A 24758-nucleotide genomic window follows, 5' to 3' on the forward strand; every position below is an offset into this window, starting at 1 on the left:
AGGATCTGGGGGTGCTTTTTGGTTTTGGCAATGTTTTGCCCTAAATTGAAGCTGACCCACGGCTCTGGGACAAAATGAGGGCTTGTAATGAAAACAGAAAACTTTTTCTCTTCTAAAGAAATCTTCCCCACTGCACCTAAAAGCTCAGCTGCCTCCGTGGTTCTCTGTGAGCAGCTCTTCTGATTCCTGGTGCTGAACCCGGGATTGCCGTGTGGTCATGCAGCTGGATGTGCCCTTCTCTCAGGTGAAGGCTGACAAGGATGCTCTCCTTTTGGGGAGCAGTCCTTGTATTTCTCTTGGTGGATAAATAGCTGGTAAAGGGGTGTTGCTGTGCTGATGTAGTTGTGAGGATGGAGCCCTTCTGCCCTTTCCCTGCCGGTGCAAGCCCTGGTTGATATTCCTTGTGTGTGTGTTTGCCCCTGGGTGGGGTGTCCCTCTTGGTAATGCTGTGTGGGGGGTGAGGAACCACAGGGAGAATCTGATTTTTTTTCTCCTTTGGCTGGTTTACAGGAGGGCTGGAGGTGGGGAGGCCAGATAATAGCTTTTCCCCACCTTTTACACAGAACTTGCACTTCTGTAGCACCAGATGAGCATGGGCTGAGGAGTCCAGAGGGGCCACAGGAGGTTTTCTCCCTGCTTATGGATAGGGAGGTGATGGGGGCTGCCCATAGGGCCCTGCGTTCAGGGAACTGCTGCAAGGTGGACCCAGAGGTGCCTCTTGTCCATGCCTTGTGCTCTGGCTGTGCGTGTCTGTCTGTGCATCTGCCCAGCCTGGCTTCTTATCTTTCCCTGCAGCAGATCCTGCTTTGATGGCCCTGGCAGCATATTCCAGAGCAGGGAAGCCTCTGGATTATCCAGTTCCCTCTCTCCCATCCTTAAAAGCTTTGCAACCACAGAGCAAACCCATCCACCTCCTGCTTTACTGGTGACCAGCACCTTGCTACTGATCCGGCAGCGCCTCAGCTGGCAGGGCAGGCTCAGAGGGAGCCAGCAGTGGGAAAGGTGCATGTTTGAGCCTTTTGGATTAGAATTTTGTGGCCTTGGGAGGAGCTGCTTTTTATCCAGGTGATGTGCCAGGGAAAGCAGCCCTGGGGCTGTGTGTTCCCTCTTCTGCGGCCCAAATCATTCACTTGGTAAGGGGATGGCGTGCTCGGTGGGAGGAGAGAGCAACAGGCAGAGGTAGTATCGGTGATCAACAGCTGGCAAGCCTGGCTTACATATGGAGTTCCCTTTTATGAAAATGGTTTGGCGGAAAAAGGTAAAAAAAATTTATTTTCTAACTCTAGTAATTGCAGAGCATGTCTGTAAGTTCCCTGTGAGAGCCGTCTTCCTCACAGTGCAAGCGGCAGCAAATCCAGCTCCCTGTTGGCGCTGCGTTGCCAGCAGCTCGTCGGCTTTCTGACACCAGTTTAATTCAAGTGACTTGCTTTCCGTCGTCGTGGCTGGGAACTGGCCTTGTCCTGGTGCTTTGCAGCAGGCTTGTAAATGGCTCTTTTCTTAAATGTCATTGTCTGTAGGTGTGTTGTTTTTTTAAATTTATTTTTCTTCAGTCCACCACTAACCTTGTGTGATCTTGGTATGGGTGCGTTTTTTTGTTCCACAATTGTCAGTTGAGGTTAATAATATCTGCTGTAACCACTGGGCTTTGAAATCCTCTTAATGAAACCGAAACTCTGGTCTTCCAGAGTGCCTTTACAGGGAGGTGGAGATCAGGAATCCGTGTTAGACTCCTGTAACTCTGTTTAGAGTCCTGTTAGATTCGTGTAACTTTGAGCTCTGTCTTTTTCCTGAAATCACAAGCTAAGTGCTTGGTGGCTAAAACTGGCTTCCTCTGTCTTTACAGGAGTACACTTGCCCAAGATGTGAATCTGGCTTTATCGAAGAAGTCACAGATGATTCCAGGTAACGTACACATCGATGCACCACTTGTTTTACCACATGCTTACATTTCTTCTGGGTTTGTAAGATGCATGGTGTAAAGCCTCTAAAAACTGTGGACAACAAGGATAAAATAAGGAATGCAAAAGAAAAGCTTATATATTAGTGTGAATTTGGACTTAATACGGGATGAGACTGAAAATACAAGCGGCTATCGGTCTCATGCTAGAGCCACGTGGAGGGGTTTGGGGCAGACTTCCAAGAAGATGGGATTTGTGAATTAAGGCTGTACAAGGTCCTGTGAACAAAAGTGCTTACAGGTTTTGGACACCTGTTTCTTTGGTCTATTAGAGCAAAAAGCATTATTTTCTTTTTTTTTTTTTTAGGAATCAATCTTGAATCTCAGTGACTCACAGTACCTTTATTTTCTTTTTTCCTGTGTTGGCCCCAGCTCAGTCTCCCAACTGCCTCTCCAATCTCACAGCTCAGGCCAAGAGAGAAAGAAATACCTTTTCTCTCCAGGAGCACCAGTTTGGTCATTGGTCACCCAGCAGAACACGGTGCCAGCAAATTAGGGATCCCAAATGATGTCTGTTATATATGATCCACTTACTATGTTTGGTCTCTCATTGCTGAGAAAACTGCTTTATTTGGGTTGGGGGTAGGTGAGATGAAAGGGCAGCAGTGATTACGTGAACCTTTGCTATCTGAGACTTGCCACAGCAGGAATCTGGGGCTGGGTGTCACTGAGGAGATGACTTAATGTCACACTACGTCGTCTTCTTAAATATGAGTGTATATCTATCACTTAAGGCAAGACTGGAGGGGTCCTCTGGGACACTTGGCACACAATCCCATTTGCAGAATGACGAAGCTCCATCTCAAATGCCTCCTCTTAGGAGGCTTTTCCAGAGTCTGGATAGTTAGAAACTAGGCTTCTTCCATGGTCAGGTTGTGCACAGCATGCTAGCACATAAACAAGCCTTTTAACTTTAATAGTCTTTTTCTGTCCCTAGGAATTATTCCACTGTGTTCACACAGGCAGGCTCTGTTTGCTCATCCCTTTCTCTCTCAGACCACACGGGGACTGTCTTGCTCACACGAGCTCCTGTCTCTGTTTAACCCTGGAAGAGGAGCTGATTTCTGGAGAGGTGACCTCCTCTCACTCACCTGTTTTTCTCCAGTTTTCTAGATGGCAGTGGCATAGATGACAGCCCATCCACACAGTTTGCAGAGGTGAGTTTTGCTGTCTTGCTTTTTTTTAAAAACAGACAAACAAAAAACCAACCAAAAAAAAACCCCAAAACAACAACAAAACAAAACCTGTAGCCATGAAGAGGTTTTCAGTCTCAGCTCCGGCTGCAGCATGTCAAGGAATCTTTACGCAAAAAGGACAGCTGATCTTCCTAAGAGTTTTCAGGAACTTGGCAAATTTTGAGGAGACTGTTGACATTGCCAGGGTTGAGACCTGCCAGAGATTTGCTCACTGGGCAGGGCAGGAAAAGAAGGATACTAGAAAGACACACTGGCCCCTAGTGCTGGCAGATGCTGGGATGTGTGTCGGTGACGCTCAGCCAGCCAGGGAGGGTGTTGCCTGACTGCCCTTTCCTCCCTGCTCATTTCTGCTCTGAGTTTTACCAGAAATGCAACTGTCTAAAAGTCCAAACTCATAACAAAGTTGCGTGTAATTCAGTTGCGTGCACCTCAGAGCAGGGGGTGTTGGGCAGCGAGTGCTGGAAGTGTCTTTTCTTACCCCATTACCTAAAGTCTCAAACAGCCAGGCACGTGCCGACAGCCTGAGTTGAGCTCCGTGAATACGCACCCTGAACTCATGCTGTGGCCTCGCTTGAGTCACCTTGGGCTCGTGGCTGCGGCAGCAGCTCCTCTTCCAGAGCTGGGGAAGGCAGGGCGGCTTTAGACTCTGATTGCAGGCTCCATTCCTCAGGGCTCTCTATTTCCCTTCAGCAGTTCAGCTGATCTGCGTAGAACAGATGGAAATAAAATTTCTATGCGTCTCCTCTGCCAGCAGACCTTGCTCAAAGATCAAGTTATTTTGTTTGCTCAGTTATTGAGGAGTTTTAACTGTTTCTCAGTCCTGCCAGGAGAGCTCCCCGATGTCTTGAGTCACACCTCATCGGCCAGGGTTATCCCTGGGTAGATTTGGGGGTCTGTGTTGTTGCTGAGCCCTCCTTCGCATGCTGCAGCAAAGCCACTCAATTCAGTGCCAGAAACAGGGTCACCAAATAACTGAAATTCCTCTACAGCTTTGAGTTTTGGATCTGGATCCCTCCTGTTTGCTTCCACGTTGCCTGCATATAGCTGGTTTGCCTCTCCTCCCCTAATCTTCAGCTGGATCCATTTGTCTTCTGAACAAAACTGTTGCCTTTATATTGCTCCTCCCCAGCACCGTATCCCAGAAATGCCCGTGTTTCAGCAAGATAAAGTGATCTCGTCTTATAGCCCACGTGTCAGTTTACAAAGAGCTTTGGGATGCCTCTGCATGAAAGGCACTATGTAAGTTTAAATGGCTTTTAGAATTAATAATAAATGAAAGTCTTCTCTCAGCAGGGCGGCTGCAGGCAGAGCTCTATCTTGATCATAATCAGCAGGAGAACAAGCAAAACTCTCATCTGCAGGGTATTAATTCAGAGAACAGGTCATAAACTTGACTTCTCCCTTTCCTCCAATACCAGATTGAACCAGGCAATCCAAGAGACTTTTAAAGTGAGCTAATTCAGTGTGAAATGGAAATTAAGCTGCTCTCATCATGTCATAACACATGATGAGGGTCTAGTACAAATAAGAAAAGAACAACCCTCATGTTACGCTCTGTGGCATTTAATTCCCACAGTAAATCCAAGGGCACTGCTCCTTCGAATATGACCTTTGCAGCATGGAGCTTGGCCTGCGCATATCAAGTGTGAGCAGCAGCTTGCTCTCGAGTGCTACATGGAGGGTTTCTTGTCTGATGCTCCTTGTTTTGTTGTCCTCTATGAATTTTTTTTTCCTAAACCTACATCATAAATCTTCAGTGCCCTCAGCTGTTACTTTATTCCATGGGTGATCTGAATCATGGAAGGAATAAAACAAAATGGCTTTTGCAGGAGAGGGTCGCTGAGGGGGCTCTCCACTTCAAGCTGTGGGTCAGGATGGGGATGCCTTGCTCTGGGTTCCTGGGTGTTTTTGTGCACCCCCCAGTTTCTCTGCAGGCTGGCAGCCTGCAGTGGGGAGCATAGCCAGGAGCTTTGCAGAGATCCATTGATTACCCCCAGCAGCTCTTGATTTGTGTCCCTCCTTGCCCTTGGAGGGGCTCAGGGCTGGCAGTTTGACTTGGTCAAGGAGCAGGTGGGTTTTTGCACTACCAGCAGCAGGTAGATCTGCTGTAGCTTTACTTGTGTGGATGGACCCCACAAAACAGCGTGACGTGTGTGAGACCTTTCATTATCGGCTATTTCATGCTGCTCTGTTCTGCAGTGTTGGGTTCGCTGAACTGGAGGACACAACCGGAGACACAAACCCTCTTTCTTGGGCCGTGCTTTGGTTCCCTCGACCACATCTGTTTGCTGCCTGTGGCTGTGAGGACCCAGAACAATCAATGAGCCCGTGGCAATTGAGGCTCAAATATCCCCTTAAATCCCAGCCCTTGGAGAGAGAGACCAACCCTCACAGTGCCCTGGGGTGGCATAACAAAATATGTTGTTGGGATCTGTACATAGCAGGAAAGAGATGACATGTTGGTCTTCCCAGGGGTGGTACTTCTGATTAGTTTGGACTATAATTAAGTCTGTTTGCCAGACTTTTTTCAGGGAGCCATGGCAACCATATGAATTTGCTCAATTGCTTCTGTCGAGGTGGACTTCCCTGCCTCCATGTTGGCAGTGGAGTCACCAGGATTAGTGACAGAGCTGTGCGTGGTTTGTGTCTCCCCTTTTCTTCCCCCAGCTTTGGGACCATTTGGACCACACAATGTTCTTTCCTGACTTCAGACCCTTTCTGAGTAGCAGCTCACTGGATCAAGACAGCAGGGACAACGAGAGGGGCCACCAAGCCCATGCTGACCTCTGGGGACCAAGCCGACCCCCGCGACTGCCCATGACACGGAGGTACAGATCCCGGGGCAGCTCACGCCCTGACAGGTCTCCTGCTATCGAAGGGTAAGTGCCTAAATTACCCCCTGGAATTGTCTCCTTCCCCCATCAGTGGAAGAAATGTGGGATCATGGGGAGAAACCTGATGAAATGGGATCCTGGCACTTAACGGTAGGTGACCCTTGGACCCAGAAAACACAGGTTTTCACATCAGATGCTCTACCGTTCATCCCCCTCGGCACGAATTGAAGCTGCATGGTGGGAAAGGTGGGTTTTGCCTGTAACCGTGCCAACCCTCGCCACAGGGAAACGAGTCAGTGCTTGGGAAACTCAGTCATTTCCTCTCCCAACCCTCCCACACTCTGATGAGTTAGCATCCCTTGTTTCTTTGTGCCGTCCCTCTGTCTGAGGGCTCGCCTTTCTGCAGAGGGATTTACTTAGGCATGAGTCTTGCAACAACATGGCTACGATCGATCGGAGCAGTATTTCGTGTTTTGCAGCCCATTCTTGCTAAACTGTTGCTGCTGCCGTGTATTTGTTTGCTCAACTTGTTCTTTTTTTTTCTCTTTTGATTCCTCCCTCTTTAGAATAATACAGCAGATATTTGCAGGGTTTTTTGCAAACTCAGCGATTCCTGGCTCACAACACCCTTTTTCCTGGTGAGTAGCAAGCGTGGTTTAGACTGTGGCTTTGATCACGGCTGTCCACACCAGTAAAGAGCTGTGGTCTGGTGCTGGGGAGCTCCGTTTCCCCAGTGTGGCTTCTCTGGGAGGATTGTTCAAACCTTGGGGCACATTTGGGGTGGTTGAAACAGCTTCCTTGACTCTCTGCTCCCATCTGCAGGAGTGGGATGCTGCATTCGAATCCTGGGGACTATGCGTGGGGACAGAGCGGCCTTGATGCTATTGTCACCCAGGTAAGACCCTCATAATTGCCTGGGTGGAGAAAGTCCCAAGCTGGCTGGCTTGGGCTTTGATCTGTGCCTCTAAGTTTTTGTGTTCCTCTCTGGTCAGTCCTGCTGCTGGAGATGAGCCCTGGGTTTCAGATGAGGACTATGAACAGACCATAGGTTTCTGGCTTGGTGGTTGCTTGTGCCCTGCATCTTCAGATGCATCTTCAGGTCTAGGAACAGGGGCTCAGACCTTATTCCTGTGGAAATACAGTGTCTGAGTTCACCTCTGTCAACCCATGTGTGGTGTAAGGCTTGCAGGTGCCTTCCAGTGGGCTCAGCAGAGGCTGAGGATGAAAATCTCCCAGCATCAGCCCTGGATCTCTTGCCAAATTCAGCAATTTGCAGCTGTGACCCATTTCCCCCTGTGGTTTGTGGAGGGATGAGCCGAGTCTCCTCCTGTTCTCTGGAAGCATTGTCTGGCTCCTTTGAGGATCGGGGGTGTCCAGCCTCCATCCACAAACCGTCTCTTCCAGGGTGTTGGCATCACTGGGATGGGAAGAGCAGACGGATGCTTTACTGAGAGCTAATTTGGCTGCTGTTGTCGTGCTGACACCTCCTGAAAGTGCCTGGCAAAGCCATCTGCTGCCATTCATAAGTAGCCCCTGGCTTCCCAGGCTGCATCACACACCCATCTTGCCTGCCTTACTCACCACCGCTTTCTAAAATGAGTCTGCAGCCCACACGGCTGCTCGGAGACAGCACCTTCCTCCTCCCACCCCACACCCAGCAGAGCAGAGCAAGCCCCGGCAAGTGCAGTGCAGTGGAGTTGATGTTGTAGTTCAGATTCAGGCCGGATATGCAGGCTCTGCTCAGCTGTTGTCTGCATCTGGAGCAGCAGCCCTGCCCATCCCGGGGTTTCATGTCATCCCAGGCATCTTAATGTGGCCCTCAAAGTTAAATGAGACTCCTGCAAATGCTTCTCTGTGCTCTCCCTGACTGTGTTTGAACCCATTTGAGCTGATTGCCAGGTGAATCTGGGTCTTAACAGTATAAAATTTCTATGAGTCATGAAACTATAACGCTAGGAAAAGAGGTGCAGTCAGCACCATCTCTGCAGCTTGAGCTCAGTCTGTGTTAAACGTTGGAGGCTCCATGCAGGAGATACAGACCCACAGGAGAACAGGCTTTGGTATGGCTGCTCCTTGGTTTGGTGGTAGTACTAGACTAAAGCAGCTTCTCTTTATGGCCCTGGGAGGTCTCCTCTTCCCTCCTGAAACCCGGGTCAAGCATTGGGAGAGGCAGAAGGTGCTCAGTCTCCCTTGTTTCTGCAGTATGAGGTTCTTCCTCATCTTGAAACATCTCTACCGATTCCCTTTCAGTTCAAAATTCTCCAGGGGTAGCTTAGCACCCTCTTCCATGTCTGTGGCAATGTGTCCCTTCCCACTCAAGCTCTTCAGTCTCCCAGCTGTTGATGCAAGAGGAAATATCTGGAGGGCAGCAATGTTAGAAGGGGGATTGTCAGGATTGGAGGCATGAAAGTAAGGTTTCAACACTGAAAACATTGCTGCAGAGGATGGAATGGTCACCTGTGCACTGAATATCTAAACTAGGATGAAATGACCTGAGCTTGCTTCTAGGGTTGGGCAACAGGAATGTGTCTGGTGGGGCAGCTGTGACACAGCCTGCATGGGAAGTCTGTCACTTCAGGAGCATTAGGACCAGGTCATAGACATCCCCCAGGGACAGCCTGTGCTGAGCTGCTTGTGCCTGGCTGTCCGGTTTTGGGACATAGTGTGCTCCATGTTTGTAGGACAATGCTTTGCACAGCAAAACAGTGTCCCTACTCCTGAGCACAGCATGTTTTCTTCTCCACAGCTCTTGGGGCAGTTGGAAAACACGGGACCACCTCCAGCTGACAAAGAGAAGATCTCATCTCTCCCGACAGTGACAGTAACTCAGGAACAAGTCGGTAGGTGAAATCAGGCATCAGCGTCCAATGTCACTCATCTCCTGATGCTTTGATGTACATGTCCTGAGCTTCCCCCACTCCTTCTGCTAAGGATCAGCCTCTTTGCTGTGTCCTTGTGCTTCCCTGGCTGATGTGGGAGGATAGAAGGCAGTGCTGCTCCATCCTCCTGAACTACTGCCTAGACTTGGGCTGGAAACACTCGCGTCTTCCAGCTCAGGAGATCCTGAGCTTTGCTCCTGCTGTCACCTCTGGTGTTCAGTTCTCCTGGGACTCTCAGATCTCTGCCAATTCAGGCCATCAGCAAAGACCTTCCTCGTTCCGCAGAGTGTTTGCGCAGTCCCCAAGTGCTGCCTTTTTGGCCTACCAAACCCCTGATTGCTTTACCTTCCTTGAAAATCTGTTTGTGCTGTTGTTTGTGGTCTCATTAGAGCTGGTCTTGGTGAGTTGCTTTCTTCCCTTTCAAATTGGCTCACAGCAGGGCTGGTAGTTGAGGCTCTGAACGTATTCCTGCTGAACTACTCTGGAAATGTCATGTAAAACTCAAAGGTTCTTGCAGTGCAGCTGGCAGCAAAGACCTGTGGGTTTCTCATAACGTTTATGGTTTTGCAATTAGCTCACCCCAGGGATTTTTCTCCCTGTGTTTGCAGAAGGCTGTCTCTGAAGGCTGCTCAGAAGATCCCTTTCCCTCCGAGCTGCTCTATTACTGGAAACTAAAATGCTCCATTAAGACAAACTGTTTGATTAGAAAAGCCGTCTCCACAACAGATATTTTTGTCTGGTGCTTTTTATATACCCATGTCTCCTCTTCTTGTCTGGGAAGCCAAGAATTTCCATGTTGTAATGCTCAGTCTCGCCTGTTTGAATTGACAGAGCTCAGGCCATGCAGCCTGGCAGTTGAGAGAGGCTGGGAGCTTGGTCTCCCCACTGCATGTGGCTGGGACATCTGCGTTAGCATTACGGGCTTGGTACAAAGAAAGAGGGATCGGGTTTTTGCCATCTCTTGTGGTCGATGGTGCACAGCAGCCTGCTGGGCTCTTGCAAGGGGAGGATGTGCAATGGAAGCATCCCCCACCAGCCTTGCAAAACCGCCTTTATTCTGGGCGAGGAAGTTTTGGCAGGATTTGGCTAAAATACCCTTAGTTTGATTTTTGTTGTTGTTGTTGCCAGTCATATGCAGAGAACGTAAGGAATTTCTTTGGTACCTGGCTGCTGAATGCTGCCATGCCCAGTAGGTTGCATGCAAACAGACCCTGCCTTGTAAAGACCAGAGTTTGTGTTCCCAGAGAGCTAAAGCTGCCTGCTTCACCCTCCTCACTCTGCATCTCTTCCAGACACGGGTTTGGAGTGTCCTGTGTGCAAAGAGGACTACACAGTAGCGGAGCAAGTTCGGCAGTTACCGTGCAATCACTTCTTCCACAGCAACTGCATCGTGCCGTGGTTAGAGCTGGTAAGAGCCTGCGACCATGGGTCTGGGGGCTCCGAGAGATGCCCCGTCTCCGAGCCAAGCCCTGCGTGTCTGATGGGATGAAACTATCTGGGTAAAGCAGCCATATGAGTGGCACTTCCCTGAAGTTCCCACATTTCTCTTGCAGCATGACACGTGTCCAGTGTGCAGGAAGAGCTTAAAAGGTGAAGATTCGACTCGGCAAACACAAAACCCCGAGGCCTCAGCGAGTAACAGCTTTAGTAGTGAAAGCCAACTACATGATCGATGGACTTTCTGACGCTCGAGGGCTTCCCTGGGGGCTCGGGACAGAGTATCGTTACTACGGATGTACATTGTATTATAATTCAAACAACAAAAAAAAGAGTAGCAGGAAATATAGGGCAGGGGAGGGAACCCACCCTGTGGTATTACTGCAATGAGTGCTGTCTTTTTCCTGAAACTTAGCATCTCTGAGCGAATCACGTCTCCATTGGAATCGCCTCTTTAGTCCTAAATTCAGAGTCTTTTGAGTGATTTGACTTGATTTTATACTTGTGAAACCTTTACTTCAAATGTGGCCCCGTCTGAGGGGGAGTGAGTTGGAGCAGGGAGGCTTGGGGAGACCCCGTTGGGGTCCTGAGATGTCTTGTGCAGCCTCCCCAGCACAGGGTCAGCTCCCCCCTGTCCTCGCTCCCTGTCCTCCCCCCTCCCCAGCAAAGAGATGGCAAATTTGTGTGGGGAAAATGTCCCACTTGGTTTGCTCCTTGTAGTAAAGGCGGGAGTGGAACGGAGATTTTTGACTTCTCTCCTCTGACCCTTTTCCCTGCCCCTCAAACCAGCTGGGCGGAATCAAATCCAGGAGGTTTTTTTGTTGTGGGTTTTTTTTTTTTTTTTGCCCCCTCTTCTCTTGAATTCAGGTGACTGTCTATAAAATAGTGTTCTAGGTTTTCTCAAGGGAGAGGCAGGGGTGAAGATGGAGGCATTGGAGGGTTTCCGGAGTTCTTCCCCAGGCATGCTGGTGGAGAGAAGTGTGCTCGGGATTCTCAGGAACCCCCAAGTTCTGGGAACAGGAATGCACCAAGCAGGATTTTCTGTCTTGTTGTGGACTATTTTTGTTTGTTTGGGTTTTTTTTCTGGCCCTTCGCCATGTGCCTGTGTCCCCAGGTCTGTCCTAACCTGTCCCCCACCCACAGTGAGTCATTTAGGATCCTTAGCTGGCTTGTATCATATGGACCACATTAAAGGCATCCTTTAGGAAAACAGACCTAACTGTGCATAGCCATTTTAACGGCCGATTCCTCAGTGTTTAACACACAATCTTAATTCTCCCTTAGTCCGATAACTTTGAGAGTCTCTTTATTTTTGTGGAATTTTTGGTTATTTTGGTTGGTTGGGTTTTTTTCCCACTTCTGTAACATTTCATCCACGTTTGACTTCTTGTTTTTATCTTCTGAATAACCTCTGTGCTTATGGCACCCACTAAACCACCACATGGCAATGTCAAACCCCTGGCTCAGCCTGGCAGTGGGCAGGAGGGAGAGGTAGGTCGCGTCTAAACATGTTGCCGCTTCATTGCTGTAAACAGTGTACTACGTACACTTGATTTAAACTAGTGTTTTGTTTGCTATTAAGTCAAATAAAGGCCTTTATAAAGAAGATCAGGTGTGGAGAAGGATTGTTGGGGCTGGGAGAGGTGCCTGAGGAGCTCGGGGAACGGTCGGAGGACTAACAGGGATGGAAATAAGCCTCATGGGGTGGCTGTAAAGGGCTTTTCTGGTGAGAGGGGGTGGGGATGGGGGTTCAGCTAGATGCCCCTTCCAGCTGCGTGCTGCTGCCTGTACCTTTTTTTTTTTAAGCGGTGGGAGTGTGTTTTTGGGGGGGAGCAAAGCAGAGAGATTGGCCTGCTGACTTCTGCCCCATATGCAGCCATGAGCCATCTCCCTGCAACCTGCCGGGCTCATTCCTAGAAAAGCAGCTTGCACTCTGCTGTTGCATCCTCTGGCCCCCCTCTCCCTGCTCAGCTGGCCTCCATTTAAAGCAGGAAGACCTGTTCATCTTGTGCTTTTGAGGGCTGGGCTGGGATTTAAGAGCTGCTAAATGGCTCTTGGCCATGTTGGGTAGTGACAACAAAAGGGAAAACGCTTTAACTGCAGCTAGATCTGGTTTAAGTGTTTTCTTTGCTGGGTTTCTCTCATTGCTTTTCCCTGTTATTCAGTGTTTCAGGGTGACATTTGGGGGTGCTGGGGGGGCTGCACACCTCCTAGGGATATTTGGGATTGTGCCAGGTTTCTGCTCCTAGTTCCTCCCTCTTGTGCATGGTCCCAGCTCAGCCCTGAAGTGCCTGAAATCAGGGATTTCTTCCCCCTGGGGCAGAATTTAAGCCTATCTCTTTGCCAGGAGTCTTGCTGGGCCCTGAGGAGATATGGGTCTGCTGGGCAGGACCCTGCAAAGGCAGGGAGAGGTGTAGGGCTGAAGGGACCTTGGAGCCCTTTGGGGGATCCAGGGGCCATGCATGCCTCCCCCCCTTCCCCTCCATCCCTTTATATTTCCTGGCCCTGGCTGGTGTCACTCCAGAGGGGTTTGGTGGTTTTTCTGGGATTGGGAAGTGTTTCTACTCCTGGAGCATCCCCAAGGCCAGGGTGCATCAGGGATGCAGGCAGAGCACAGCAGCGGGTACCACATGCTTGAGCATCTCCGCAGGGCTGAGCTTTATTGGTGGAGCTGCTTGTTTCAGCCCAGTTGATTTCCCTTTTCCACAACCACCCCCAAGTCCTTTGGGTCAAACCTTGGGGGGCTCCTTTGCCCCGACGCTGAACCCCCGACCTCACCTGGCTGTATCCGTGTGCCAGCACAATCCAGCCCCCACGGAGGCATTGCTCTCCGCAAGGATGGAGCTGAGGCAGAGGGGGTGGCAGAGTCCCGAGCCCCTGGTTGTCCCCAAAGATGAGAAAGGGATGTGTCCCCTCTCGATGGTGCTGGGCTCGAGGGGCCACCACCTGCCCTCACTGCTCCTCCTTCTCCTTCTCCTCGGGGAGCTTCTTGCGGGTGAAGAAGCCCAGCTGGGGCAAGAGGGAGAGGATGGATGGGAGGAAGGGGAGTGGGCAGAGTCCCCCTGTCCCCTACTGTGCCTCCCCTTCCCCCTCCCCAAAGCTGAGCCCAACCCTGCTCTCACCTTCCACAGGCAGAAGATGATCAGTGCCAGGAGGAGCAGCCCTCCCAGGATGCTGCCCACCAGGATCCAGAGGGAGATGGGCACCCGTTTCCCCTGGATGATTTCAAGCACCATCTGCGGAGAAAGAAAGGAGGAAACAGGGATGGGGGGTGTCTGTACAGCCCTGTGCCCCAGATTTGGGGGGCAGCAAGTGTCCAGGGGGGCTCCTACCTCCCTCTGATGTGCCCCCTCCTCCAGCAGCAGCACGCTGCTCTCTGGGACCCCCAGCCAGATCATGCTGATGACTTTCACACTCCTGAATTTAGCCTGGGGATGGGGAAAGGTGGAGAGGGGGGGCTTCAAGCTGCATTTCCCACCCTGGGCTCTTCACTCTGTCCCCAGCCAGAGCATGGGGGGAGTGTCACCCTTCCTCATTGCCCCCTCCCCTCCTCACCCCACGGAAGAAGTCGTTGTGGATGGTGCGGAGGATGTGGATAGAGACCTCCCCACCACGGTCCAGCCGTCCCAGCCAGCAGCTCAGCTCCTGGCACCAGGCGTTGCTGCAGTCCTATGGGGAAAACAATGTTGAGTGATGTGGCAGGGGACACCCCCCCCCAGCCACCCCCAAACCCCAGCTTGGGCAAGGGGGGTATCACAGTGATGCTCACCAGCCTGTCCACATGCAGGAGGTCTTCGGGGTGCACGGGGACCACCGTGGCCGTTCCCCACTGCCGTGGCTCCTCGGGGGGGGTCCGCAGCATGCAGGTAGCCTGGGTGGGGGGAGAGGAGCTGGGTTTAGCACTGGGAGGGTGCAGGGACCCGACAGAACCCCCAGCTCAGATGATGGACTCACATTGTCGGCCAGGACACGCGTGACTGAGAGGAAGGTGGTATGGCGGTAGCCCAGGGCTGGTAGGGCCATGTGGAGGGTGATGTTTCGGACCAGGTAGCACCCAAAATTCTGCACCTGGGGGGAGAGCTGGGTGAGCCAGGACCCCCCAGGACCTCCCACCCCCCATATGTCCTTACCTTCACCGTGGTCTTGAATTCAGGGCCGGGGCCATGGGGGAAGGTGCCAAGTGGGTGAACCTCGTACCGGTGCAGGTTGGCATCGCTGCCAGGATGAGAGCGCAGTCGAATCCTGACTCTCTGCTGCCTCCATCCCCAGCACCATGAAGCCGCCCCGCAGCTCTGCCCTGCTCCCGCCCCCCCCCCAGCCCTACCTGGAGAGGAAGAGGTCGGGCTCGTAGCGGATGGGGGCAGAAAGATGGACCACGTTGTCCTCCAGCGTCGCCTCCGTGCTGTCACTGGAGGGGGAAGATGCAGCTGTGAGGAGCTCAGGAGGACCCCGAGACACCCCCACACCCACCGCCTCGGCCAACCTATGGGGTACAGCCCCCCCCCCCCCCTCCTGCCCCAGCCCTGCTCCTACCTGCTGGCCTCGAGGGTGACCTCAGCTCGGTCAAGGAGGACGGAGCAGCTGAACTCCAGCTCTAGGGTGAAGGAGACCTGGGGGAAAGCGGGGCCATCAGTGAGGTGGGATGGGTGCACAGGGTCCCGGGGGTGGCCCGGGGGGTGTCCCAGTCCCCTACCTTGGCCAGTGAGCGGAAGACAGGGTAGCCAACACCGCAGAGCCGGCGGTGACCCGGCAGTGCCGTGCACTCCAGCTTCACCGGGCTGGTGTCCTGCAGAGAGGGAGACATTACCTACAGCTGGACAGGGACAGGAGCACAGGGGGCTGGAACTGGGGGGCTTGGGATGAGCACAGGAGTGAGGGGGCTACACAGACCCCACCTGGGATCAGTTGGGGGACCCAATGGACTCCCACCTGGGACGGGTTCAGGATAAGAATGGGCTGGAGGGTCTATAAAAGACTGGAGAGACCCCAATCTTTGTCCTGGGATGGGCCGGAGGGTCTGTACAGGGCTAGAAGGACTATGATGTCTTGGATGGACTGGGGGGGGCCATACAAGTCTGGGGGATCCCCCCATGGCCCCGTACTTGGAGCGCGAGGCTGGAGAAGTGGAGGTTGTTGGAGAAGCGGAGGAGCAGGCTGGCGTTGTAGGCGTTCTCCTTCTTGTTCTCCAGGACCACGTCCACCACCACCTTCCTCCTGCCCTTGCGCAGGACATGAGGGCTCTGCCTGCAGCAGCGAGGGAGATTACAGCCCTGGGGGCTCCCAGGACATGGCTCAGCCCTGGGGACACCTTAGGGACACCCCATACCTGGAGCCCACAATGTCCATGGTGGCCCTGAGCACCAGGTCCGTGACACACTCGTCATCCTCCCCGCAGTCCTTGAAGAAGGGGATCTGGAAGGAGCCAGGTGTGATCCTGGTGCTGGAAGCACCAGGGTTGATCCTGGATCCGGCCACCCCCTCCAGTACCCACCAGTTTCCGGATGGTGGTGGGGGACCTCTCATCCAGCACTGGCCCAGTGGATTCGGCCATGGCCAACCTCACTGTGAAGCTGAGGGGTCGCAGATAGTCTGTGGTGTCCTGGAGAGGGTGGAGGGGTCCCTGTTAGCCCCCTGTGCTCCTGGGGGAGCTGAAAAAAGGTACTGGTGTCCCAGGGAGGGGTCCCACCATGGCTCACCAGGACATGGAAGGGGAAGCGGAGGCAGCTCTGCCTCCCCAGGGAGAGCTCAAGGCGGCGCTGCAGCAGCCGCCGGGCACCGGAGTTGAAGGCAGCCCGGGCTCCTGGTGTCCTCTCCTCCAGGGACACGTTGTACTGGAGCTCTGTGTGGGGATGAGGATGGGGTTCAGTGTTTGGGGACACCCACGGGGCTGGGAACACCCTGGGGATGCTCTGGGGACACTCCAGGGATGCTCCTGGAGAAGCCCAGGGGACACCCTGGGCATGCTGCAGGGATGCATTCACCGATCTCCCTGTCCTGCTGGCCCCGGGCACGGGTCCCGGCGCGGAAGCAGACCCTGGCCCGGAGGCAGACAGCTCTGGTGCCGCCACGTTGGCAGTTCTTCTGGATGACGTTGATGGCCGGTGGCTCCACGGTCAGCGATGTGTTGATCTGGACAATCTGGCGGGAGCTGGCAGCAAGGGGACAGTGTCACACGCCAGGGAGGGACAGCACTGTCCCCCGAATCCCACCAGGATACTCATGGGGACTGTGACATCCATCCCTGCTCCATCCCCAGGCTCTCCTCCTCTTATTGCAAGGGGAAACTGAGGCACAGGGGAGTCCAGGAGATGCCTGGAAGTATCCCGCCAGGCAGGACTGAGCCGAGTGGCCCTGCAGAGCATGGTGGCCCAGAGCTGTCCCCTCCACATGTCCCTGTCCCCAGGACTCACCGCAGCAGCACAGCCACCCCCTGCGCCCCCACGGCCAGGTCCACCAGCCCATCCCCGTCCAGGTCCAGCTGCCCGTCCACGCTGCGCCCAAAATAGCTGAGGGTTGGACCCAGCGCCGCCGCCTCGATGCGCTGGGGAGGTGAGAGCAGGCCAAGCAGTGGCTTCATTGCTGTCTTGTATAAGGTTGTGCTCAACCTAACGGAGCCCGCACCCAGATGGCAGCGAGACCCCCCAGCCCACCCCCGGTCCCATCTCACCTGCTTGTAATTGGGCAAGAGGGTGCCCGGGGCACCGTGGTAGACATAGACAGCACCACGGTGCCCGTCCTCCAGCGGAGCCCCCACCACCACATCATTGAAGCCATCATGGTTGAGGTCCGGCACGGCAGCCAGGGCGTAGCCAAACCGAGAGTCCTGCGGCTTCTTGTCGGCATGCAGGGTGCCGGCAGGGGCCAGCAGCCTCTGAAGGGGCACAAGGCAGCCCTCTGTACCCCATGGTGCCAGGTCCAGCCCCATGTGCTCCATATGTGAGGCTCGGGAGATGGAGGGAGGAGTGCAGGGGGATCCCCTGGGCTGTGTGTCCTCCCTGGCCCTGCTGCATCTCCCCGACCCTGCTGTGACCCCCCCCCAAACCCTGCTGTGTCCCTCCAGTCCTGCCAAGTCCCCCCAAATCCCACCACATCCCCTTGACCCTGCTGCATCCACCTGACCTTACATTGTTCCCCCAACCCTGCTGTGTCCCCCCCCAATCCCATTTCATCCCCCAGCCCCACTGTGCATCCCAATCCCCCTGCACCTGCTGTGATGCCCCTGCATCCCCCCGCCAACCCCTCACCTGCCCCACTCTGTAGAGGTACACCCGCCCCATCTCCCTGCTCTGGGCACCCAGGTACATGGGAGCTGCCACCAGCAGCACGTCAGTGACCCCGTCACCATCCACATCCAGGGCGCACACCTCGCTGCCGAAGTAGGAGCCGATCTGTGGGTCGCAGCAACGTCGTGTGAGGCTGGGGGCTGCCGGCAGCCCCTTCCTATGGCTGCCCGCCCCCTCCCCCTGCCAGCAGCACCTACCTGCTCCCCTGTCAGTGCCTGGGCCACTGTCACGGTCCCCGTGGTGCCCATCTCAAAGAGGATCACCTTGCCCTTGTGCTGGAAGCGAGGGGCTCCGGCCACGTACAGGCGCTGCCCGCTGGGCAACCGCAGCGAGGAGATGGCATACCCTGAGGTGGGAGACCCTGGGCGTCAGCAGCAGGGAAAAGCCCTTGTGCTGGTGGGGCCATTCCTCAGCCACCCTGTGTCCCCAGGGTATTGAGCATCCCTGGGGCACCCACCATCCCCTGTTTCCCCACCATGCCTAGGACACTGAGCATCCCATTTGCTCCACATCCCCGGCGTGCTCAGTATCCTCAGTCCCCCCTGAATCCCCAGGGCACCAAGCATCCTTTGGGTGCTGAGTATCCCTGGTTTGCACTGCATCCCCAGGGCACTGAGCATCCCTGGGGCACTAAGCATCCCTGGTTTGCCTGGCATCCCTGGGGCACTGAGCATCCCTGGGGTACCAAGCATTCCCAGCGTACCGAGCATCCTTCGGGTGCTGAGTATCCCTGTTTTGCCCAGAATTCCTGGGGCACTGAGCATCCTCAGGGCCCTGAGCATCCCAGGGGTACCCAGCATCCTTGGGACATCGAGGATCCCTTAGTTGCTGATGATTGCCCATTTGCCCCACATCTCTGGGACATGGAGCATCCCCAGTTCACCCCACATCCCTTGGGACATCCCCCCCATACCCAAATAAGCTGCATGATTCTTCAGCTCCAGTGGGAACTCCTTCTCGAAGGCTTTCCGGGGTGGGATGATGCGGCCACGCCGGCTCTCCTCCAGCACAGCCCCGTCCCAGTCATAGGCTCCCACTGTGCCGAAGAGGATCCCGTCCTGGCAGGGAAGCAAAGGAGGGGGTTACACGATGCTTCAGCAGGATGGGAGCTTTGGGGGAAAGCACGTGTCACACCTCGAGGACATTGCGTGCATGGCGATGCCTCACTGTCCCCAAACCCTCCCCAAAAATGTCATCTGGGACACTCAGTGCCCAGCATGACAAGGATGCACAAGCCCAGGGCTGAGGATTATTTTCCACTTCTGCAAAGCCCCTGGGGCAGGCGGTTGCTGCCCTCCCCCTCCCTCTAGCCCTTCCCCGGGCTGGATCCTGCCCGTTCCAGCAGCCTCACCTCCAGGAGATGGAGGGAGAAGCCGATCTGGGACATCTCCAGCTCAAAGGAGCTCTCGTTGTACCCATGGGTGCCTGGGGTGGGGGAAGGAGATGGTATTCCTCCAGATGTGGTTCCAGCTGTTTTTTCTGCAGCCCTCCCTGGGCTCCAGGCCCAGATCTGGCCCCACATCACCTTCCAGGCTGAAGATGCGGTCGCCCAAGGCATCCACAATGTCGTTGAGGGCGGCCTCATCAGTGACGTTGAAGAAATACTTCTCGTCCGGGTCGCTGGCAATGTACTTGATCTCACGGATGAAATCCTCAGGGTCCTGCTGCCGGCGGAGGTAGTGCCCCAGCACCTGGGGAGAGGGGGGTCCAGCATTGGCTGGAGGCCAGATCCTGACCCCAACGCAGCCAGGATGGGGGTCCCCCACCCCAGCATGGCATAAAGGGGGAATGGGGAAACCAAGGCACGGTGCCTGCTCCTGACTGGCAGGCAGGGAGGTGGCCGGGGCACTCACCGCGATGGCATAGCGGGTGACATTGCGCTTCTCACACTCCGCCAGTGCCTCGGGCAGCTCCTCGCCATCGTGGGACTCCCCGTCCGTCACCACAATCATCAGCCGGGTGGCATCTGCCCTCCCGCCCCGCTCGGGGCTGAAGGCTTCGGTGCTGCCAGAAAGGATGGGTGGTGTGAAGCCGATCCCGATCCCAGTCCCGACCCTGGTCCTGACCCCGATCCCAACCCCAATCCTGATCCTGCTCCCCATGCTGACCCTGACCTCAATCCTGACCCTGATCCTGATCCCAATCTCGACCCCAACCCCCATCCCAACCCTGATCCTGATCCAAATACCGATCCCAACCCCAACCCCAGTCTTGATCCCAGTCCTGACCCCAATCCCAATCCCAGTCCTGATCCCGCTCCCAATGCTGACCCCAATCCCAATCCTGACCCCGATCCTGACCCTGATCTCAACCCCAACCTCAATCCTGACCCTGATCCTGATCCAAATCTTGATCCCAACCCCAACCCGTCTTGATCCCAATCCTGACCCCTGTCCCAGTCCTGATCCCGCTCCTGACCCTGATCCCAACCCCAACCTTGACCCTGACCTCAATCCCAGCCCCAACCCTGATCTTGATCCTGATCCAAATCCTGATCCCAACCCCAACCCCGACCCTGATCCCAATCCCGACCCTGATCCCACTCCCGCTGCTGGTGCACACCAAGCCTGGTGGATGGCGAAGGCCGTGCGTGTCTCCCGCCCCTCCTGCCGGCTGATGTTCTTGGCCGCCTCCACCACCTCCTCTGCTGTCTGGTACCGCCCCAGCACCCACTCATGCACCGCCCGCTCCCCGTACTGCAGCACCCCTACCTGCCACAGAGACGGGGTGCTCAGTGCGTGGGCTCAGACCCCACCACCCCAAAATGTCCCCCCCAAAATGTGCAGCGTGCCCCCCCTCCCCGCAACACAGCCCCAGCCGGCAAAGTGCACCCTTGACCACCCTGAAAGCAACCCCAGCTGGCATCGCCCCAGGAGTGGCATCAACGCGGGGATGATGGCATCACCGTGGGGATGATGGCATCACCGTGGGGACAATGGCATGGCTTAGGGACAACAGTATCACCCCAGAGATGGCATCGCCCCAAGGGTGGCATCGCCCCAAGGGTAGCATCGCCCCAGGGATGACAGCATTGCCCCAGGACTGACATCACCCCAGGGGTGGCACTGCCACAGGGATGACAACATCATCCTGGGGACAATGGCATCGCCCTGGGGATACTGGCATCATCCCAGGGACAGTGGTATCACCCCAGGGGTAGCATTACCCCAAGGCTGGCATCGCCCCAGGGAAGACAGCATTGCCCTGGGGACGACAGCACTGCCCTGGGCACGACAGCACTGCCCTGGGCACAATGGCATCACCCCAAAGGTAGCATTGCCACAGGGACAACACCGTTACCCTGGGGACAATGGCATCACCCCAGGGATGATGGCATTGCCCTGTGTATGATGGCAGTACCCAGGGGATGGCATTGCCCCAGGGACAATGACGTTACCCTGGGCATGACATTGCCCCGGGGACACCAGCACAGCCCTAGGGATGCTGGCACAGTCCTGGGGACGCTGGCGCAGCCCTGGGGATGCCACCTCACCTGGATCTGTCCAGGCCCGATGAAGAACTTGCTGAGGATGTTGCTGAGGAAGTTCTGCACCTCGTACCAGGGGTAGATGCTGTTGGAGCCGTCCAGGACGATGACGATGTCCATGTAGGTGGAACAGCCTGCCAAAGGAGGGACGCAGCTCACACCGGCACGGCGTGGCAACGTCCCAGCATGGGGCTCCGCACACCGCAGCCATCCCCCCACTCACGCTGTGCAGTAGGGGCAATGGTCCCCACCGGCCGGAGGTCACCGTCCAGCTGGGCGCAGATGCCGGTGCTGAAGACAGAGGTGCCGCATGCCTGGGACCAAAGCGGGGCGCAAGCCTGGCCGGGGGGGAGGGGGGTGACACGGGGACACAGAGCATGGGCTGGCACCCGGCCCCTGCACCCAGCCGTGCCTCAGTTTCTCTCTGGGGGAGGCTCCTCTCACCACGAAGCCGCCATCCTTGGAGTCCAGGAGGGTCATCCCAAAGTGCACGTTGTAGCCTGGGGTCGGGGAGAGCCACGGGGCTGCGGATCCTCGGCACCAGGGAAAGAGATGCCAGGGGTCAGCAGCGGGGTGAGACCCCCCCCCGCCAAACCCCGCTGGCGGTCTCACCGGGGTGAATGCCAGCCTGGAAAGGGCAAAGCTGGGTACAGAGATGGCCACCCATCCCCATGGGGCATGGTGGTACCGAGGTTGGCTTTGGTGCAGTTGGTGTTGGGGGGTCCCACGCGGCACTTGTAGATGTCACCTTGGCGGTCGCTGTCCCAAGGGGCCCCCACCAGCAGCCTGCGGGGACGTGGCAGCGTGAGGGGACACTGGCTGGGTCACCGGCAACACCCCGCTCCAGCTCGGCCGCAGCATTTTGGGGCACAGTGCCAAACCCTGCCCACCCCCGCCACCGGCATCGTGCCACGGTGCTTCCGCCACCAGGCTGCCGGCGGTTTCCGTCTGTCTGTCTGGCTGGCTGTCCGTCCTCCCTTTGATCGGCATCCCAACCGCCAGCACAGCCGCTGGGGCCCCCCCCGGATTTACTGACGGGACTCTTATTTTCATGTCCCCCCCACTCCCAAGCTGTGTCAGGGCAAAGCACAATGAACCTTAAAATCCCATTTCTGCCCCCAGAAAACACCGAGGGGGCTTTGCTGCCCGGCTCCCTGCCTCAGTTTCCCCTCTTCAGGGCATCGCAAGCCACGCATCCCCCCCATCCCTTAGCCTTGCCCCACATATCCGCCCCATGGGTTGTGCTGGGGGGGGGATGAAAGCCCCACGGGTGTCCCGTTGTCCCCCCCCACCCATGGGTGCCACTCACCACTTCTCCCCGCCGCCCACCCGCTGCAGCACCTTGTAGCCGAACTGGGCCTCGGCCGGTCCGTGGAAGAGCCGCGGGTGCCTCACATCGACATTGAACCCCACGCACAGATCTAGGGGGGGCGTGGGCAGGATGGTGAGACCTGAGGGTGGGGGCACCCACGGACCGAGGCATCCTGAGGCCCCCCGCCACCCTATACCCATCTATAGGGACGGGACTGCTTCGGCGCAACCCCCAAACCACGACAGCCTCAGCACTGCAGGGGGACATGCAAAGCCCCCCCCCCGCCCCGTTTTTTCGGGTGCTGCTGGGAGCACCCGTCTCCCACCCAGTGGGGAATTAAAATGGGAGGGGAGGACGGGGAGGACATGGGGATGGGTGCGACCTGCAATGGCCATGCCACAGCTGCCTCATTTGCCAGCCACAACCCCGTAATTAGGCAGGGCGATGCCCCCCCACCCCAGCTCCCCCCTCGGCAGGTTTTGGGTGGGAGAATGAAGAGGCTGGCTGGGGAGTCGTGGCATGGCCCTGGCACCCATGGGTGCTTGGGGTGCCCATTGCCCTGCTGGGGTGAAACTGTGCAGGGAAAGGGGGGGAGCCGGGCCTGGGGGTAGTGGGTGTCTCGAGGAGGGGGGAAGAGGTCCTGAGTGTTGGGTGCTGAGCACCCCGTCTGTGGCTCCAAGCACCCCACAGGCAGCACCGAGCACCCCAAATGTACCACCAAGCACCCTACATATAGCACCCAGCACCCCAAATGCAGCACCAAGCACCGCACAGGCAGCACCGAGTACCCCACAATAGCACCCAGCACCCCAAATGCAGCATCAAGCACCCCACATATAGCACTGAGCACCCCAAATGCAGCACCCAGCACCCCAGCAGGCTCTGGGGTGGACAGGGCAACTTGGGGGTTTCCATTTTGGCGGGCCCAAGGGGTTTGCGTTTGCCTCCAAACTTGAAAAGAGTCACAAAGTGCTGCCCCCCCCCTCCCCCATCCCCTCTCCTCCTCTCCCAGCTCTGGATGGGGAAACCGAGGCACAGGGAGGCCAAGGGCCACTGCGCTGGCTGCATGCCTCAGTTTCTCCACCGGCAAGGCACGGCGGGAGAGCGTGGACATGCCCAGATGGGACAGAGATTGGCTGGGGGCCCAGCCACCAACCTCTCCCTTGGGGGGGGAAGCTTTTTTGTCTTTTTTTCCCCCCAAAAAGTAGATTTTCCATTGAAGGGTTTTTTTTTAGTTCCTCTTAGCGGGGTTTGGCTTCCTTCCATGCTGGCACCAACCCCTTCCTGGCCCCATCCCCAAACCCAGGGGAGGTTTTGGGATCCCCCCTCCAGCAGGAAAAAGTCAAAAAATATATTGAGGAGGTGGGATAAGGACCAAAACCAGGTGCTTTTCCTGCAAAACCCCCCTGACCAGCTCAGCGGAGGCATCTCCACATCACTGAGCTCTGGGTTAATGGGTACCCAGCTCAGCACCAGCCCCCCCCAACCCCGCAGCATCCCCAAATGCCTCCGATTCACACATCCCTCCCCCCCAAAAAAACCCCTTTTTTCCCAAATCTGGCTGGATTTTTGGGGGACATTACCTGGGAGCAGGAGCAGCACGGGAAGAAGCCATCGGCACCTACCACCCTCCATCGCCCCACCGTCGCTGGAGCCGCCAGCATCGGCTGTGAGCAGCTCAAAGGTTACTCTGTCTCCATACAGGATATTTTTTTTTTCCTCTTTTTTTTTTTTTTTTAAATATTTTTTTTTCCTCCTCCTTCATCTTCAATTGGCTGCTAAAAATAAACAGCTGGAGTGGGGTTTTTTTGGTTTTTTTTGAGGGACGGAGTTAGGAAAAAAAGGCAAAGTGGAGAAAAACATGGAAAAAAAAAAAAAGAGGAGAGGGAAGAAGGGGGCAGGGACGTGCAGGGTTTGGGGCGACAATGGCATGCTCAGGGTGCTCCTGAAGGGGTTTTCCCCCTTTTCCTGGCAAAGCAGTCCGTGCATAGGCTGGGAAGCGTGTCCCATGGTGTCCCCAACCCCAGGAAGGCTTGAACCCCACAGCTGTGGCCAGGACACCCAGCTCTTCTCCCCGGGGACCTTGACTTCAGGCTGGGGGTGTAGGGATAGGGAGTTTTGGGGTGCCCGCTGCTATCCTTGGTTCTCTGTGGATTTAGGGTCACCACGTCCTCCGGGTGACAGTGCCACCTCCTGGACACTGTCCCCATCTCCCGTCCCTTGGAGAAGGCTGAGAAGATGGGGTGACCTTGGTGAGGATCCCCCCCCATCCAAACACCAGCTCGTCGAGACGCCCCTGGCAGGGGAAACCGAGGCAGGTGGGATGCCCAGCATGCAGTAGCACCCCAAGACCACCTTCCAGCTACTGAAGGA

The 24758-nt window shown here is 55.7% G+C and overlaps 2 protein-coding genes across 2 annotated transcripts in view; one reads left to right on the top strand and one right to left on the bottom strand.

The window, feature by feature from the left end:
- Positions 1-11909, top strand: part of RNF115 (ring finger protein 115) — a 21009-nt gene extending 9100 nt beyond the window's left edge. Inside the window, exons 2-9 of the mRNA XM_069794230.1 lie at positions 1844-1902; positions 3063-3114; positions 5821-6032; positions 6554-6625; positions 6810-6882; positions 8734-8827; positions 10159-10274; positions 10420-11909. Coding sequence (XP_069650331.1) covers positions 1844-1902; positions 3063-3114; positions 5821-6032; positions 6554-6625; positions 6810-6882; positions 8734-8827; positions 10159-10274; positions 10420-10551 — 810 coding nt within the window. The 3' untranslated portion in view covers positions 10552-11909. The remainder of the gene's footprint in view (positions 1-1843; positions 1903-3062; positions 3115-5820; positions 6033-6553; positions 6626-6809; positions 6883-8733; positions 8828-10158; positions 10275-10419) is intronic.
- Positions 11634-24139, bottom strand: ITGA10 (integrin subunit alpha 10). Its single transcript, XM_069794212.1, has 30 exons — positions 23969-24139; positions 22383-22494; positions 21762-21859; positions 21518-21606; positions 21297-21411; positions 21080-21207; positions 20149-20297; positions 19440-19590; positions 19112-19277; positions 18938-19011; positions 18500-18644; positions 17784-17932; positions 17548-17691; positions 16971-17174; positions 16714-16844; positions 16285-16451; positions 16000-16142; positions 15795-15902; positions 15630-15715; positions 15406-15547; positions 14997-15089; positions 14837-14913; positions 14628-14711; positions 14434-14518; positions 14258-14371; positions 14073-14174; positions 13859-13972; positions 13636-13731; positions 13426-13539; positions 11634-13312 (listed from the first exon to the last, which is right to left on the bottom strand). The coding sequence occupies exons 1-30, from the start codon at positions 24018-24020 to the stop codon at positions 13256-13258; spliced, it is 3489 nt and encodes a 1162-aa protein (XP_069650313.1). The 5' UTR covers positions 24021-24139; the 3' UTR covers positions 11634-13255.
- Between the last annotated feature and the right edge of the window lie 619 nt (positions 24140-24758).

Source organism: Haliaeetus albicilla, chromosome 10, assembly GCF_947461875.1.
Source record: "Haliaeetus albicilla chromosome 10, bHalAlb1.1, whole genome shotgun sequence".
NCBI lineage: Eukaryota > Metazoa > Chordata > Aves > Accipitriformes > Accipitridae > Haliaeetus > Haliaeetus albicilla.